This window comes from Leucopleurus acutus (genome assembly GCF_964270905.1).
Source record: "Leucopleurus acutus genome assembly, chromosome: 5".
NCBI classification, from domain to species: Eukaryota; Metazoa; Chordata; class Mammalia; order Artiodactyla; family Delphinidae; genus Leucopleurus; species Leucopleurus acutus.
The window spans coordinates 2,388,559-2,407,002 of NC_139147.1; the positions used below are offsets into that span (position 1 = coordinate 2,388,559).

At 48.4% G+C, this 18,444-nt stretch overlaps 1 protein-coding gene across 1 annotated transcript in view; it reads left to right on the forward strand.

Annotated features, from left to right (window-relative positions):
- Positions 1-1,226: 1,226 nt before the first annotated feature.
- The window catches only part of HSF2BP (heat shock transcription factor 2 binding protein), a gene marked incomplete at both ends in the record, with an annotated part of 81,853 nt that continues 64,635 nt past the window's right edge, over positions 1,227-18,444 (forward strand). The window contains 3 exons of the mRNA XM_082839078.1: positions 1,227-1,262; positions 2,070-2,220; positions 15,925-16,028. Of these exons, the coding sequence (XP_082695204.1) occupies positions 1,227-1,262; positions 2,070-2,220; positions 15,925-16,028 (291 nt within the window). The remainder of the gene's footprint in view (positions 1,263-2,069; positions 2,221-15,924; positions 16,029-18,444) is intronic.

Here is an 18,444-nt window from a genome sequence, read left to right on the forward strand (position 1 = left end):
CGCCGAGCGCCAGCCGCCGTGCTGCCCGGGCCGCGACTGCGCAGAAGGCAGCGGGGCGGGCGGCGGCGCGCGGGTTGATGGCATCACAAAGGCGCCGGACGCCGCTCGCAGCGCGTTCTGAGAGCAAGCGCGCTGCCTGGGCAGGGGGCGGGCCCCCGCAGCTCAGGTTCGCGTCGCGCCTGCCCGGTTCCGCAGTCTCTCGGTCGCCAAAGTTCAGGGCCGTTGACTGCGAGGTTAGCCGGCGTTGGGTGTTGGCCAGGAAGAGACGGATGGCCAGTGTTACGTCATCTAGCATTTTTGCGCCCACTCCACGCAGTCCCCATCCGATCGGCAGCTGGTCCCCGGGATACGCGGCACCGAGTCTTTAATCGCATTGGACTCCTCGGGCCGCCTGGGCGGTGTGGAGGCGGGGGAGAGAGGCCGCCCTTGGGGATTTTGGCGGGATGTTGCGGGCAGCTCTTTCTCCGGCCGCCCTAGCGGCGGCCGCCAGTGCCCGTGTCCCTGCCGCGAGGATTGGGAGCGTGAGCTTGTGGGTCCGCCCGCGGGCCTGGAGGGCACGCACGCCGGGGACTCGGCGGTGTCGGCTTGCGGCCGGCTTCAGACAGACGAAGTCGTAGTTGTGCGGGAACCGGTACCTTTGAATGCACAGGCTGCACCTTGTTTTGCGAACTCTGTGGGCGTGTAGGGGCAAGGCAATGGACTGGGTGATGTCTCCCAGTTCATGGTGGTCGTCTCAGTTACGTAGCAGCCGGCTGCACGAAGGTCCCCTAGCGGGGCAGACCTCCCGAGCAGCCTGTGGTCGGAAAGCCTCGGCCTTTGCTCATGGAGCTTGGGCTGAGCGCGGGGGCTGGGCCAACGGCCGCCGGTTCCCTTGAACGCATCGCCCCTTGGTCTGACGTCCCCCGCCAAACAGAAGAAGCCTGATTCGATTTACTTCACAGGACACTTACACGTGGGTCTCACTGTCCTTTGCTTTGCAGTTAACAAGTTTACAATCCCGGCTAAGCCAGAAGAGCCAACGCAGGATCTTGCCGACCGAGCACCCGGGTTTCCCGCCGAGAAGGCGGCCCAATGTCTGCGAGGCCCCAGCCTCACGGTTCTGCGTGCCCGACTCTCGGCGTGCACGCGTTCCCGACTCTCGGCGTGCACGCGTTCCCGCGCTTTCTGACGTGGGGGTCAGAGGGCGCGCCGCCGCGCAGGCGCACTGAGCCGAGGCTGCGGCGGCCATGGGGGAGGCGGGCGGCGCTGAGGAGACCTGCCGGGTCAGTGTGGGCGCTGGGCCGCCCGCCGTTCGCGGGCCCGGGCTGTGGCGCCCTCTGCTCCCCCACGCTGAGCCGCACCGGAGGTGCCCGGGAGGGCCCTGGGCGTCGTCTGCGGACAACGTGGCCTGGGCCGGGGATGGGGGGCGGCGACCCCATCGCCGGAGACCGCGCGTGCGGGTCTGGGAGGCTGAGCGGTGGGCGTGCACCTGTGCCTCCTGTGTCCCCGCCCGCGAGGCCCTGTCGCCTGTCGCCGGGTCGGGCTTGTTCGGCCTCACGGTTGCCGGGCTGTCACAGCCGCCGCACGTGGTGGTGCCCGAGCGGGGGGGATGGACTTTGAAGCCGCATCCGGGTTCAGATCCTGCTGGTGTCCCCTGGTCCTGGGGTTCCTGAGAGTCACCTAGCCTGCCTGTGCCCCCGTTTCCCAGCGGGACAGCCTTGAGGGCTGTGGTGAACACGAAGCGCGCTGGCCGGCAAGGGGCTTGGCGCACCCGGTAGGAATCCAGTCAAATTCATTTTCCTCGTGATTAGCGGGGCGCTGGCGGAGCGTTAAGAAGACGTTGCTGGCGTTTCCCCGGGCTTTCAGCAGTAGGGCCTCGTTTGCGCTCGGAAAACCTGGCTCGTCCGTTGAAGGCTGGGGCTTCACCGCTCTAGCTGTGATGTACATAGTGGAGGGCACGTTAGGTGAAGACGTGCCTTTGAAACAGTTGTGAACCCAGGAGGTGTTAAAGAGGAGGCAGGCTCACTGGGCTGCTGGTTTTAGTCACCCGAGGACAGTGTAGTAATCTTAAGGTGTGCTTGTTCTTTTAGCATATGGGAACCAAAGAAGAATTTGTTAAAGTCAGAAAGAAGGACCTGGAACGACTGACAACTGAAGTGATGCAAATACGGGACTTCTTACCCAGAATACTAAACGGGGAAGTGCTGGAAAGCTTCCAGAAATTAAAGATTGTAGAAAAAAGTGAGTGTTGCTTCATCTGTAGCAGTGTGTGACGGTGACAGCAGTCTGTTTCAGCAGGTTTGCCTTCCGTAGCTGTGAAGTGACTATAAATAAACTTCAAGGTACTGTTATCGTCTTTGTAATTACGTTTGGGAGAGTCTGATAAGGCACGAGGGAGGGAGGTGCCCACGATGAGCAACTTGGCTGTGTGCAAATTTGTGTTGGGGAAAAGGGCTGCCAACTTTCTGAGGATCTGCTACCAGCTCTCCTTTCTCCCCCTTTCATCTTTGGCGGAAGAATTTTATGCTTTATCATTTAAAAGCTCTATTCCAAAAATTAAGTCCTTTTTGTGTCACTTAAGGATCTCGCCATGCAGCAGCCTTGCAGGGGGTCAGCTGTGTCTGTAGAGATACTTCTCTCCATGGAGGAACGGGTCAGCTTTAGCCCTGATTTAAGTTGCTAGGACTTGTGCGTTCAGATCCTGAGATCTGAGCTCAGCCATTGTGTCAGGTGTCAGTCTAGGAGCCCTGCTGAGGTTCTTGGAGCTGTTTCGGATTGATTCAGTACTTGCCTGACTGAGGCCGAGTTACTATCAAGTCAGCCTGCAGGGGTTAAGGCTAACTTACCGTTGTGTTTGATTGTTTGCCATCACTGCTTAGCCTCTAGAAGAGGTGTCTCTGGGAGGCCCAGGTCATGTCTTTAGCGCTAGTCCAGGCAAGAAGGCATCTGGACTCAACAGTACAAGTTTCTGGTGTGTGGAAAAGTATCTGGTCAAGGGGGCAGCCATGTCCAGTTGGAGGGGAGAATGCTCATGGTTGCCACGGCTCCCTGCCTGTTTATTCTCTCTTGGAATCCTCAGATCCTCTCTCGGCCCAGTGGGGTGCCCTGCGAGGTGGGCTCCTGCAGGCCGCGTGCCTCTTGCCTCCTGGCTGGCTGCCAGGGGTGCTCACCGATGGGCAGGAGTGTGGGGTGTTTCCTCCCGCTTTGTCCACAGCTGTGACTCGCACCCGGGAGCCACCCGCAGCTCTCACTGGGCTCCAGGAGCGCTGTTTCCCCCCCTCGTTCTTTCAGCTGGAGGGCTGCTGCTAGTCCCTGGGTGCCTTCCCATCCCTTTTGGGTCTCTGACCCCTGCTGTCCGCCCTGTAAGTAGTCCTTTCCATAAAGGCCACACCAGGGTTCCCTTGTTTCCCGCTGGGACGCTGCCAGGTGTGCCCTCTGTCACTGGTTACCATAGCTCCAGGCCGTTGTCTTCTTAATTTTCTTAGTGCTGATCTCGTGCTCATTTCGGGAAGGAAAGTGCTGATCAGCAGCTGGGTATGTCAGCCTGCTGGGTAGTTGTATTTCTCACTGAAAATTAATGAACTGGCATTCTGAAGAATACATCAGGGTCTTCTCATGAGTTGGTGAGCGCAAGTCAGTTTTTGGAGATTAGTCCTCTGTCAGAATCAGGCTGGTGGTTACAAAAACGAGGCCCACAAATGAGTCCATGAGGACCTGATCAAAGTTAGGCTTTAGGAGGTCTTGCCTCACAGCCCTTGGTCTTCCCCAGCCACACCATCACCTCTTTTCCATTGATCTTCTCGGTCTGCTTTGCTGAGTCAGCCTTCTTTGCAGCAGCCTTTCAGCTCGTGGAGGTGCTCGAGGCTCAGGCCTAGGCCCCCTTCTCTCCTCACTCCGTGGCCTCTCCGTGGGCAATCTCGGCAGACACATAGCTTTAGTTGCCATCTTGATACCAGTGTCTCATAGGTTTTTATCTAGCCTGACTTCTCCAGGCTCAGGGCCCTGTATCTAACTCCTACTTGGCATTTCTTCTCGCTTGTTTCACATTCATTTCAAATTCTAAGTGTTTGGGGCTTCCCTGGTGGCGCAGTGGTTGAGAGTCCGCCTGCCGATGCAGGGGACATGGGTTCGTGCCCCGGTCCAGGAAGATCCCACATGCCGTGGAACGGCTGGGTCCGTGAGCCATGGCCGCTGGGCCTGCGCGTCTGGAGCCGGTGCTCTGCAACGGGAGAGGCCATGACGGTGAGAGGCCCACGTACCGCAAAAAAAAAAAACAAAAAAAAACTAAGTGTTTGTCTTAGTGTTATCAGCCTGCAGCCATCAGGAAGGACCTGTATTCTGACAAGGGCAGATTATTGGCTCGTTGCAGTGAGGGAGACCACACACCAGAGGGACTGTGGGCATTTTGCCAACAAAGGAAAGGACAGAGTTGCCGTAGGATTTGAGGCAGGGCCGAGTTTAGGTGGAGTGCACATGGAGCTGTGATTTCATGGGCTCCAAGCAGAGTGGGTCTGTGTGTGAAGGGGTCAGCGTCAGGTCTCACTGCAGTGGCCCCAGGTCCTGCTTCGTTGAAAACTACAAAATTTAGGTAGATGGTGGTACATCAGGTCTAGAAATCCTTTATTTGAAGCTCTGCAGCTAGCTGGCTATCAAGGCTCTGCTCTGTGTCACAGTGACTGCAACCCTGCAGGCGAGAGTGGGTGTTTCCTCCTCCTTACCAGTATAATTCCAAACAGCACAACTTCTGATAGTCTAGGATTTTAAAGAGTAAACTTTCTCTGAACAAGAAATCAGTAGCCACTGAAAGAAGGGTTCATCATGACACTGTACTCTTGCAGTGTCTCCTTGGGAGCAATGCTGTTTCCTGTTAACTTGGCAGCCAGCTCTGTGTCTGTTATCCCAGCCTAGCAAATTGCAGGACAGATTTTCACTTTCTCAGAGCAGGCGAATTTTGCTTTCTCACGTCTGACTCATGCTATCCCGCCCCTACCCCACTGGACACCAGGCTTTCCCAGCCTCCCCAGGGCACCACCATCCAGACAGAGACCTGGGATCCTCCTTGTTGCCCACCTCTCCTCTCACTGTTCTCTCCCCTTCCAGCCCCGGCCTGTCTCCCCGTAAGTCCTGTACGTTTCCCCGCATCGATGCATCCACCACCTCCGTCGCCACTGCCTCCACCGAGTCCAGGCCCCTGTCACTGTGCCTGAATCTCTGCTCCTGATAGCATTATCTCATTGCCACTTGCCATTCCACTTTGTATACTGTAGCCTGAGTAATTCTTAACAATTCAGTCTGATTATGTCATTCCCCTGCTTAAGTCAGTTTTCAGTGGCTTCTCTTTGCTCTTAGGATAAAGACCAAAAAACAAACAAAACCCTGACCCAAACCCCCTACCACCCCAAACCTTAAAACTGTACCGTGGCTTGAAAGGATTTGTATTATTGGACTTAGCCTCCGGCCCAGACTCATTTCCTTATCTGACTGCCTAGACAAGATTTGTCTTCCTGTTGGATGTTGTCATAGCATCCTGTACTTTTCCTTCAGACAGAATGGTTTTAGTCCCATCTTACAGTATAAATTGGTGGAAGGGCAGGGTCTCCCGTTATATTCTCTGTGCCTGGCTGAGTGTTTGGTCCTAAGGGACCACCCAGCCTCCCGTTCGTGCATGCTCTTTTTTTAAATTTGCAGTGGTATCCCGTGAGGCTGGTGTGTGCTGCAGGTCACCGGGTGTGTAGGAAGCGAGGGTTGAAGTGGACCGCAGTGCTTGTGGCCGGCTTCACTGTGAACCTTGAACACGAGCTGGCCCTTGAAGACTTCTGCTTCTCTGGTCTGAGGCCTGGCCTAGAAGATGGCCTCCTAAGAGGCATCTTTCACTTAATTTGGGCTCTTGAATTCTTTTTTTTTTTCTTTTTTTGGCTGCACTGCACAGCTTGTGGGATCTTAGTTCCCAGACCAGGGATCGAACCTAGGCCCTTGGCAGTGAGAGTGCGGAGTCCTAACCACTGGGCCGCCAGGGAATTCCTTGCCTCTTACCACTCAGGTGACATGAAAGAAAACAAAAATCACCCCCCCCGCCCCTTTATCTCTTTGTGAGGACTAGGTCTGATGGCCCTTCCTCAGCCTTCCCAAAGGCCTGTCTTCCCAGAGAGATCACATGAGCCATCGCTTTGAAAATGGGTCCCTTAGAGTCAATCCAAGAATCGCACGGTGGCAGCGAGAGCTGTTTGACATGTGGGTTCATCCACCCTCTCACTGGCCTGTGGTCCAGGACAGTTCTTGGCTTTGACCGGTATCAGAGTTGCTGTGTGCCTCCCGTCGCAAGCAATGAGAAAGGGCAACGTAGGAGTGGATGCAGGCAGGGAGGAAGGAGAGGGAAGCCACACACCTGACTTTAGGGCAAGTTTCTCTAGGAGAATAGGTGTGGATCTTTGGATGGTTTGGATGGGCTCAGGCTGTACAAGCCAGCCAGAGGGCTTAGGGTGGTGTGATGGGTGTCAGGTTGTGAATGGGACTTAATTCTGCCTCTAGCACCGTAACTTAGTTTCTTATGGGAAACTGGGCAGTAGGTGGTGGAGTTCGGAATAATCCTACAAGGGTGTTGCCTGAGAATCTTTGGGGAATAGATGAGCATTGAGGGCAGAGGCATGATTTATTAGAAGGGAAGTGGGACGATGTTTTAGGCTAGGGCAAGGCATGTGTGAAAGTCACAGATGGGAGTGAGCAGGATTGTTCGTGGGTTAATCGGCTAGCTTCTCTGCTTGACATGTGGAGCAGAGATCGGGGTATAGCAGATGTCAGTAAATGTGAGCAGTTTAAGGAAGGCAGAGTAACCACAGATTATTGTTTTAACTTTGAAAGCAGAGGCCGTTGGAAACTAACACATGGAAATGACTTCAAAATAGTGATGAAAATGACATTTTCAGGGGAATGATTTTTGCATCTAAGTTAGGATAGGTTGAGGACTTGGTTGGAAGGTGAAGAAAAATTAACGGTAAAGTGCTCATCAAGGAAGGTCTGGACTTGGCGTTAGAGTGTGGACTGTGGCTGCATGGATGGAGTGGACAGGACGTGAGAAGAAATGGTTGGTCTGGTTAGGCTCCGTAGGTGGGCGCAGAGCTCAGCGGGGGGATACGGGGATGCAGGAGTGGTCTGTGCGCTGCTGCTGTGGGCCGTCTCCGCTGTTTCCCTGTCTAGAACGAGGACAGCCGCGCTTGCCTCACTGGAGGCATCGAGCGTTACAGTGAGCTCCCCTTTGGCACGTGCTTGGTACAGGCGGGGCTGGGGCGCCCTCCACGGAGAGGACGAGGACGTCCTCAGGTGGAGGGGCCCTGGACACTCGCGTAGTAAACGGCATCCCCGTGATGCTGCAGCGCCGCACAGCCCTCCTCGCGGCGGGTGTGGAGGGCTGACTGCAGAGCTGTACTTTGGGGGGTGGGGTGGGGTCAGCACTCATAACTCCCGTGTTGTTCAGGGCTCAACTGTACTCAGTAAAAGTTAGCTCACCCCCCTTTTCTGTCATCCCTTCTGGTGCACATTCTTCCAACAGTGAAGGAGGTATTACTACATCAGCGCATGGCACAAATTTGTTTTAAACTGGGAGAATCCTGCTTTTTTTAAAAAAATAAAATTTTATATAGTATATGGTTGCTCAATATGTAAAATAAATGAATGTTGTATTTCCTGCATAATTATTTTAAAAATTCAGTTTTATAACATTTACTTTTAAAATCAGTGGGTACAATGAAGGTTTTTTTTTTAGAATTTATTTATTTATTTATTTTTGGCTGTGTTGGGTCTTCGTTGCTGCATGCAGGCTTTCTCTAGTTGCGGCGAGCAGGGGCTACCCTTCGTTGCGGTGCGCGGGCTTCTCATTGTGGTGGCTTCTCTTGTTGCGGAGCACGGGCTCTAGGCGTGCGGGCTTCAGTAGTTGTGGCTCACGGGCTGTAGAGCACAGGCTCAGTAATTGTGGCGCACGGGCTTAGTTGCTCCGCGGCATATGGGATCTTCCCGGACCAGGGCTTGAACCCGTGTCCCCTGCATTGGCAGGCGGATTCTTAGCCACTGTGCCACCAGGGAAGTCCCCAATGAAGGTGTTTTGATGAAAACAAAAATTTAATGTTAGACATTTTGGAAGACGGTTGCAGTACCATCCTCAGTGTCCAGTTTCTGTTTTTAATTGTGGTTGTTAAGTAGCAAGAAAAAGACAAATCCCAGAGATAAGGAATTGCAAATGAGAAATGTTTTAAACAGCTCACCTTGTAACATGAGGACAGTTTTCAATTAAACTGATCTTGAAGCTTGAAATCAGAGGGGTCAGATATTTTTGTTTCACAATTAAGTCACCAAGTCTAAGAATTTCTTGCCTTTCTTGGTTGGTAGGTGTTCATTTTGGAGAGAGATGATGGAAAAGCCACTCAGCCTGTTTAAATTTTCATTGTCTTATAGAAGACACTTTCCAAATGAATTATGTTGCATTTGAGATGTTAAATGATATAATTTAAAAACAACTTGCCACCTTACTGGCAGTCTGTCAGATATTCACTCAGAGTCTCAGAGGCGTTGGAATTATTTAATTTTATGTGTTGACACCAAACATAAACTACAGTGTCATTACTGACATTTTAAAATTTGCAACATTAGTTTTAACTTAAAAAATTTATGTGTTTAAATAAATATATTTAAATGTTAGTAGAGTGCATATCAGCAATGAATGCAAAGAAGTGCAGCCATGATATACTGGAGAGATATTTGACTAGGTTTTTAGCAGAGAGAAGAAGTTACTTTGTGTAATTTGAAATCTGTACAGCAGCACCTTACCTCTGTGAGCATAGTCCAGTAGAACCTTCTGTGGTGATGAAGGTATTGTATGATCTATGCTGTCTACGTCTGTTTTAAAAATAGCCACTAGCAGGCTTCCCTGGTAGCGCAGTGGTTGAGAGTCCGCCTGCCGATGCAGGGGACACGGGTTTGTGCCCTGGTCCGGGAGGATCCCACATGCCACGGAGCGGCTGGGCCCGTGAGCCATGGCCGCTGAGCCTGCACGTCCGGAGCCTGTGCTCCGCAATGGGAGAGGCCACAACAGTGAGAGGCCCGCGTACCGCAAAAAATAAATAAATAAATAAATAAAAATAGCCACTAGCCATCTGTGCCAACTGACCCAATGCCATTTATTGAAAGGGCAGTCTTTCCCTCCTGTGCTACAGTGTATTTTGTCATAGTAGCTAGTTTTATGTGGGTCTGATTCTCAATTCTTTATTAGCTCTGTTATTTATTTTAAAATTATTTTTAAATACTAGTATTTATTAGTTTTTGTGTTGATTTTCTACTAGGTTGTTGTTTATTCTAGCTCCCTGATGAAACTCTCTTGTTGTCTATTTCTGGAACGTATCAGTCACAGTTATTTCAGAGTCTGAGTCTGATAAAGCCATGGTCTGGATCACCTGTTGATCTGCTTGTATTGTCTGTTTTTCCTGTTGGTGGTTCTGGTAATTTTTTTATTGATTAATGGATTTTAAAGAATGAAGTGTGTAGAGTCTCTGGATTTGATGTTTTTCTCCAGCAAGGACTTTCCCCCTGGCTTCTCTCAGTCAGTTAGAATGGAGTCAGAGTAGTTCACCTAAATCCAGTTAGGCATCGAGCTGGTTCACGGCTGGTTTCAGTCTTAGTTCGAGCTGGCCTGTGTCTAGTTCATTCACCCTCTTAGGGTTTTAGCTCTTCAGGGCGGTCTAACTGAGAGCTTGAGTCCTTTCCCAGAGTCCTTCCATCTAGGTGGACCCTGCCTGACCTTCAGTTCTTTTCTCTTTTTTTAAATATTTATTTATTTATTTGGCTGCACCAGGTCTTAGTTGCAGTGTGCGTACTCTCAGTTGCGGCATGCGTGTGGGATCTAGTTCCCCGACCACGGATCAAACCCAGGCCCCCTGCACTGGGAGCGCAGAGTCTTACCCGCTGGAGCACCAGGGAAGTGCGCTGACCTTCCGTTCTGACCTCTCCGGCGCCATGAGGTCGATGACAGCTCTGCCTGGCCTCCTGGCCTCTCTCCACTCACCGCCTGCCCGCCTCCCTCTGCAGCCCCTCTGCGCTTTCCCTGTGCTTCCGTCTCCTCCAGGATCATGGCCTGCCCTAGGTCTCGGCTGCCTAGTAGCTCTTACTCCGTGGTGAGATGCTCTGCTTAGCTCTGCTGCCTCTCTGCCTGTGCTGCTTTTGAATATGCAGATGCCTTGGGGACGGGTGGGCTGGGACGTTGGGCTTGCTCACTTCAGTGCAGCTGCCTCTTCTCTAGGTCTCGGCTCTCAAGGCCTGCGTGATTTGGTAACTCTCAGATACTCTGAAACAACTTTTTTCTGGTTTGTTCAAATTCTGCTTTCCTACTTGTTTTTGGGGGGGAAGACTGATCTGCTGCATCACCATGCTAGCTGGAAATGGTTCTTCCATGTATGTTGTTATGATTTTTAAGTTGTTAAAAATGTATTGTGATGTCATACAGAAAGCACAGGCTATGGAGATGTTCCAAATTAATGGAGACTAAAGACACATGACAGTTAAATGCAATACCTGATCCTAGACTAGATGCTGTACCTTGAAGGAAGAAGATGCTGTAAAGGGCAATTTTAGATCATTTGACAGAATTCTAATGTCTGTGGTGGATTAGGTAAAGGTATGTTAATTTTTCTCAAGTTGACAACTGTGTATACTGGGTAACTAAGACATTATCCCTATTCTTGGAAAATGTTCACTGAAGTATTTAGAAGTAAAGGACCATGATATATGTAACTTACTCTAAACTGGCTGAAAAAATGTACTGTGTGTATGCTTGTGTATGGTCCAAATGATGAGCAAACGTGGTGAAGTGTTAACAGTATGTAAGTGTGGGTAAAGGGTATGTGGGTATTCGTTGTATTATTTTTATTCATGCAACATTTTGTAAGTTTGAAATTATTTCCAAATAAAACAGCGAAAAACATATTGTAAAATGGAAATACTAATTAAATGTTTACAGAACCATAAGCATCCCTGAGGCACTTGGGTTCTTAGCAGTGGGGTTTGAAAAGCACTGCACTAAGTGATTTCTAAAGCATTTGTGGGATGTTCTGAGATTAATTGCCCAAGAGTTTGATATTAATGAGAAGAGAGGGAGACCTCTGTTTCAACTCAGAGAAGAATTATTCTGGCCCATAGAAATATGAGCTAGGGACTTCCCTGGCAGTCCAGTGGTTAGGACTCTGCGCTTTCACTACTGAGGACGCGGGTGCGATCCCTGGTCAGGAAACTAAGATCCCACAAGCTGCGTGGTGCAGCCACCAAAAAAAAAGGAAAAAGAAGAAATATGCACTAGAGAGAGAATTATTAGAGAGTGGGATAATCATTAAAGAGTGAGTGCCAAGAAGATATTATTTAATTTGACCAAAGGTTTATTGTGGCCCATATGAGGTAATAAATACCAGAGTGTATCAAGTCTAGCTCCTGGCAGGAAACAGAAGGGGTAAACAGAGCATATCATGAAGCGATGACAGACCAAGGTGGGCAGGGTTTGGGGAACCAGCACAAGGGAGGCGAAGGCCCAGAACCTGGAAGAGTGGGGCGCTGTGGCCTCCCAGCGAGCGGCCAGACTGGCAGGAGGGTGGGTGCTGGGCAGGACCATGCCTCAGCTCAGAGGAGGAAACCACTGCTGCTTGAACCTGGCAAGGGTAATGCAGTGGGTAAGTCGATGTCCCACCCTGCCTCCTGTCCTTGTTTCCTGTGGGGACCCACTATTCAAATCCAGCAGGCAGGGGAGCCGGTCGCTGTGGAGGTTGGGTTCCGCCTTTTACCTCTCGGGACAGAGCACGTTGGAGAGTGGATCTGAAGGGCGCGTGGAGACTGTCCAGAATGCAGGGGACTGGGAAGGGAGAAGATGGACTGCTGTTGGGGCTTAGTGGACTGAGGAGCAGAAAGGTAGCCAAGGTGGAGGGTGGAGACATGTGTTACTTGGACAGATCACTATCGACCACCCAGTTGTTAACATTGTATTTTATGCCAGTGAATGAAAAGCAGAAGTCCCTGACTCTTTGGTTTGGGAAATAACTTTAACAGAATTTGTTTGAGTTCAGCAAGGTTGATCTTAGTTTTCTGCGATAGAACTCAGTTGAAAGTCAATCAGGTAGGTATTCACTGTATGCTGGTGTGTGTCAAGCTCTGCTAGGTGATGTGGGGATATAAAAAGGATAAGATCAGATCCTTTGCCTTGATAATTCTCGGGCAGCCTGAGGAGCTGCAACGTGGAGGTGTGAAAAGGTAGAGCCAAGTACGTGGCGGTGCCAGCACAGGACAGGTTCCTATTAGTCACACGTTTCCTTCCTCTTATGAGAGTGCTCCGGTGGCCTTTACGTTAGAAAAACAAGCAGATTTTTGGCAGCGCAGGAAAAAAAAATTTCTATTTCCATATTCTGGTTCCAACTCTCCTCCCCCACTCCCTTTGGTTTGTTTTAAAAATTTGACAGCTAATTAAAGTGTCGTTTGGCTGGAAATGCATTTAAACTCTTTAACTGAGGGTTTTTTTGTGTGTTTAAATGAATCCCGGAATATTCTCATCTTTTCACTTTTTCAACTTACATTTTTTGACAGGCCGATTAAGTTAAAATGAGGTCTTTAGGGTGGGCCCTAATCCAGTATGACTGGTATCCTTCTTCAAAGAGGGAATTTGGACACAGAGACAGAAGTACACGGAGGGAAGATACTGTGAAGAGACAGGGAGGAGGCCAGACAAAGGCAGAGGCAGGTTGGGGTTACACTGCTGCAAGCCCAGGGACGTCTGGGGCCACCAGAAGGTGGAAGAGACGGGAAAGGATCCTTCATCCACAGATTTCAGAGGGAGCTTGTCCTTGCCAACAGCTTGATTTCAAACTGTAGCCTCCAGAATGCTGAGAGAATACATTTCTGTTCTAAGCCACCCAGTTTGTGGTACTTTGTTATGGCAGATCTAGGAAACTAACATACCCTCCAAATCTCAGCTCATAGTAAAGATGGATTCCATCAGTAGCTAATTCTAAATTCTTTTCTAAACCTATTAGTGAGAAGAATGTAAAAGTTGATGGCTATTAAAAAGCCCTTAGTTTGGATTTGAGACTCTTTACTGAGCTATTTTGATTAAAAACATGTTTTTTTCTTATTACATGAAATATCTAATAATTTATTAAATATTACAATTAATAATGTATTATAAACATGCCAGGTGGTAAAGGGTAGGAGAAATCGATCCCTTTTTTTATAGTTTAAGTTTCTTTAGCTGGGTTTTAGTCACCCTGCTTTTCATTTGTGGCTCTCTCTACCCGTCCCGTGAATAAGTTGATAGTCATTCTCATGTTATTAAAGCTATCAAAAAAGGATTCTAGGTTTCAGAAGATATATAGATGTTGAAATGACCTGTGATTTAGGTTGTTTCTATATACGGATAGTCTGTCTAGGCCACCCTTTTACTCAGATTTCTCCTTCGTTTTGAACGCTAAAGCTTAGCAGTTGAGATACAGTCTAGGCTGGGTGGCAGCCTCTTCCTCGTTCTGATACTGAGGCTGGGTAGGTAATGTTTTGACCACGTATAATGTACTGCATAGGTATTATTTCTGTCCCTGATTTTTAAAACAAATTGCAAAAGCAATATATCCTCTTGTAGAAGAATAAGACATACAATCAAAATAGCTGAGTTTTTTTTCTTTATCCAAGGGTTAGCTGGACTGTATAAAGAAGTGAAATTCATTTACGTGACAAGTATTTATAAAGTGCCTGCTCGGTGCCGTGTACTGTTCTAGGCTCGTGAGATGCATCAGAACACGTGAAGATCCCTGCCCTCATGCTTTAGGCGGCAGGCATGCCGTGTGGGCCAAGTTGAAAATGCAGGGAGGTGGCGGCAGTGCTCCCTTCTCGCCACAAGGCGGTGGCCTTGTACAGCACAAAGCCACCACCTGCCTCCTGGAGAGCCTGGGGTGGGTGGGTTGACACCGCTGATACTGCCTTTGAATTCTGGGGGGTAGAGTGGGATGGTTTAACCCCGTGCCTTTGTTATGTTAACTTACAGTGAGGTCATAAGCAGCTATATAGAGTGAGAGATTATGAAATTACCATAGTGAGTCTTTTGGGTGGTCATAATTAATTCCTACATATTTTTACACGTGAGCCATGTTATTTCCTGTCTTCTTTACCATGTTTGAGTAATATACAGTTTAGTAATAGAAGAAAAAAATTAAAAATTAACTGCAAAGAAAAAGTTTTATGCCACCAATGATTTTATCTCAGTTTTTGTTCATTTTGTTTCTTTTTGTCTGTGACCATTTGCAGTTCACATTTCATAAGTTTAACATCGTTACAAAAGGCAGATATGTATTTTTCAAAGTACAGCACTTGATTGATATAGTTGGTTTCTTGGGTGGCCAGGATTAGTGGGACAAAATTAAGAATTCCAGTGAAAGTCATGTTGTGGCATAATACATCCCACCCCAGTTTCTAAGAAACTCGTTTTAAGAGAAGCTTTGCCAGCTGTTTCACAATCGTTAACTGAATATTTAGCTTTAGGTTCTAATCTCCCTTCTAGGGCAAAGGGTCTCTAGAAAATGTAGGCCTCCCTTTATTTTTCCAGAGCTTTTGGAATGCCTGCATTGTTCTTGGCACTGATCCCACCCCCCACCCCCACCGCCAGTGTCTCGTCCGGGCTTTCCTTGCTGTCCCAGACCCCTAGGTCATAAAGCCACACCCCTTCTCTTTTGTCCGTTGGAGGAAGTGTCTGGGAGCCACTTCTCTAGGGTGGAGTGATGCTCCATTTTCCAGCGTCTGCCCTATGAGGCGCTCCCAGGGCAGGCTGCCTTGTACTGCCCTCCATTTTTCCCGCTAGTTTACATCCCTAGGGCTGGGCTCCGTTGTTTGCTTTGCGGGCTGTGTGTTGATCTCATTTTGTTGGTGGTGAGAGATGTGGCTGTTGCCCTGAAGCAGTCACTCTCAAACTCTGTTCCCAGGCCAGCAGTATCAACCTCACTGGGAACTTGTTAGAAATGCAGATCCTCAGGCCTACTTCAGAGGCAGAAACTGAGGATGGGGCCCGGCAGGCTGTGCCTGGACAAGCCTTCCAGGGGATTCTGATGCACAGTAAAGTTTGAGAATCACTGTCCCCAAGCAGCGCTACTTTAATTAAGAAGTTACACCAGTAGCTCTGAGCACAAGCCCCCGCTCAAATCTTGGTATATGTTAGCATTAAAACAGATGATATCTTAGTCCTCGAAGTCAAGGCACTTAAAACTTTAAAGCACCTGTTTCTTTGCTTTTTGAATGTCAGTATTCCTGTAGCATAATATTTTTTATTTAGAGTTGACAATACGGTTGATTTCAGAGTTATTAACACGGATGTCTTTTGGGATTTTTGTTGGCCCTCTGAGTCATCACCTGAACGAATGTGGTAGAGAGGGAGCGTTCCCTACCTCCCATCTTTCACTGTGGCCACCTCTTGTCTCCATTGCCGCTGCTTTCACTTCTCCATTGACTGCAGCAGCAGCTGTTCCTGGGCAGTCAGTCTGCCCGTGGTGAGACGAGCTTTGTGAATCAGCCCGGCTGGCACCGTCTCCTCACTGAGCTGCCTTCTGCTTTTTATGGAGCAGATACAAGTCTGTGCCATGAGACAGTCGGGCTGCTCAGCCCTGCCTTCAATCCTTTAAATAACACGCTTTCTTAAAACCTTGAGTGCAAGTCTGGCAGTAAAATGAAGTCTCAGAAACAGAAAACAGAAAACGAAAAGGTGCTTTCTGCCATGAGCAAAAAACGGACAAAAACTTAAAAGCAGGACTGTTAGAACATTGGTTATTCAGGGACTGGTTATGTGAATAACCCTACCTAAGAGATCAGGTTTTCCTAGGAGAAGATTAAGCAAAATGGAGGCTCAGAGAGATTAGTGATTTGAAATACTGAATATTCTTCTGTCTCTTCTAGATCTGGAAAGGAAAGAGCAAGAGTTAGAGCAGCTGAGAATGGATTGTGAGCACTTCAAAGCCCGCCTGGAGTCTGTGCAAGAGGACAGCGTGAGCGAGAAGAAGGTGCGCCGCTCACAGGGTCCCTGCGAAGTGCCGGCGCCGCGGCCGTGACCGCAGAGTGGCGCCGGCCACAGCCCAGCCCGCAAGCCTCAAGACGCTGCATTTTCACATGTATTTATTCTGAACGGGCTGGAAAATAGTTGATCGTTTGGATTTTACAGCCATTTAATGTGGGGGATTATTTACTTGGTGCCTTTTGGTAGCCACTTACTGTTAATTCAGTGTTTAAAAGCTCGATCCAAGTTATTAAAACTCATAATAATCTTGAAAAAATCATGCATACAAGGATTTATAATCAGAGATAGATACATTAAATAGAAGTATTTGTAATTAACTTCACACATCATTTCCTGATATTTTAGAAAAAAACAGTTATATTTCATTTTAATATTTGGGGAGACTAACAATATTTCTTGAAAATTATACATTTTTTTGCATGGAATAAGTTATTTCCTCTTCTATAAAACTAGAACTCTTCTGCCACTTCTGCTGAAATTCGGAGCTTGAATTTTTATTTTTGAATAGTAAAGGAGTAATAGTACTAGTGACAGAAGCCAGGATGTGTTGTTGACTGTGTGCTGGCAGGTGGTCAGCAGCCGTCCATGCATCTCACTTGTTTCTCCCAGCACAGCTGGATCAGCAGGTGCTGTTAACCTGCCGGAGTGAGAGGAGGCTGGTCCCAGGCCCCACTGCCGTGTGCTAAGCTTTGTGTCACACTACCTCCTTGTGTGGAGGAGTTCTGAAGGTTTGTGGCTGCAGTGGAGGTTTTCCAAAACCGATGGATTTTGTATAGCCTTTATTTTTCCCCCACGTATTTGTTAATTGTTTATTTATCAAGAAAAACTATTCCTTAGCCCAGATACTCATAGTTCTTAGTTTCATAGTTTAGGAACACAGGTAAGTGACAAACTGCCGTGGAAATCAACCCAAAGACATTCTTTACATTCCAAAATCATTTTGCACTCTGAAAGACAGTAGCTTTCCTCATCGCTGCAAAATCTTTTATGGAATCTTAAATTCTGTAGAAACTGCATATGCCTTCTTTCTTGGTTCAGCCACAGCAAACTTATAGAAAGCTGCAGCTCCCAGAGATACAGTGAATGCTCCAGCAATATGAAATTGCAGATACTTGGCCAGAAGGCCATGCATCTGAGGTTTCATCAAAGAACTGGAAGCCACGGTAGTTTTTCTCCTTGAAAAAGATGGCTCAACAACATCTTTCCAGACGGATGGAGAAATGGACTGTATAGACTTTAATACTGAGCACGTAGAGAAGACCAGGGAAAGAGTTTTAGTCTCAAAACTGAGTTAGGTTGAGTGTCACACATTGAAAGCTGAAATTCTAGCTCAGTCATGTTCTGTTCAGATCATGATACACTAAGATGGACGCATGGTTAATTTGTCTGGACCTAAAAGTTTCATTGTCTGAAGGAAGTTGACCAGCAGGCAAGAAGGAATTTGATAAATGGGAACAATGCAATCCATTGGTTCTGTACTCCTTAAAATACCAAGACGTCCTTGTTAAGTTGAAGCCCAAATTGGGCAGAATCTTAGACTTCCTATATTTTAAATTGATAAGCATAGGAAAAAACGCATGTTTGGCTGGCATTTTAGATGTAATGCTTAAAAATAAGCCACTCAGGGAAGGTGCCAGAATCGAGGAGGGAAAGGCTGTGGTAAAGTAGCGTCAGATCATCAGCATGTTATTGCCCAGACACTTCGACCTTAGTGCAGATGTGGGAATATTTTAGGTTAAACCATTACCTATTTCCAGTTAAGTCTCCTGCTTAATAGTCCCGCCAATTTAATACAGGTTGGAGCCCCTGCAAGTTTGCTGTGACAAGGCCCTGTCTCTTCCTGCTGTAGGGAACTGGCAGTTCCCTTTCCTGTGGCCTTTTCTGCCCAGGTCTGTACAGATCGTGAGGCTGGACTCTGGAAGCTTATTTTAGAGTCGAGGAACTAGGAAAGAATCCAGGGCTAGATACTAAATTACAGTATTGCTAGTAAGTACTTCAGTTGGGGTAAAAGTCATTAAGGAGAAGGCAGACATCAGTGAATCCAGCATGTAAGGAAAGATCAGAAAACAAAGTGTGGACTCAAAATTATAAAGGAGATGCTGGGTGAGAAGCAGCGCCTAACCTTCTAGAGGTTCGTCACTGGGACAAGAAAAGCTTGGTTCGTGCCCTCCGTTGAGGTGTTTCCTCAGTGACAGTCTAATGGGGTCAATTTGGGCCTAGTTGGGCCTTGTTGTGATCTGAGGGGTGGGCCGGGAGAGTCCTGGCAATAGCAGCCTTTGAACTCAAGAGAAGAAAGTGCTAGTGAAGCTGTTGGAGGATGTCTGAGTTACTACTGAAGGGCTGTGCTGCTGCTGTAGGGTTAGCTCAGGCCTTCCACAGCGTCTCTGCTGCCACAGCATTTA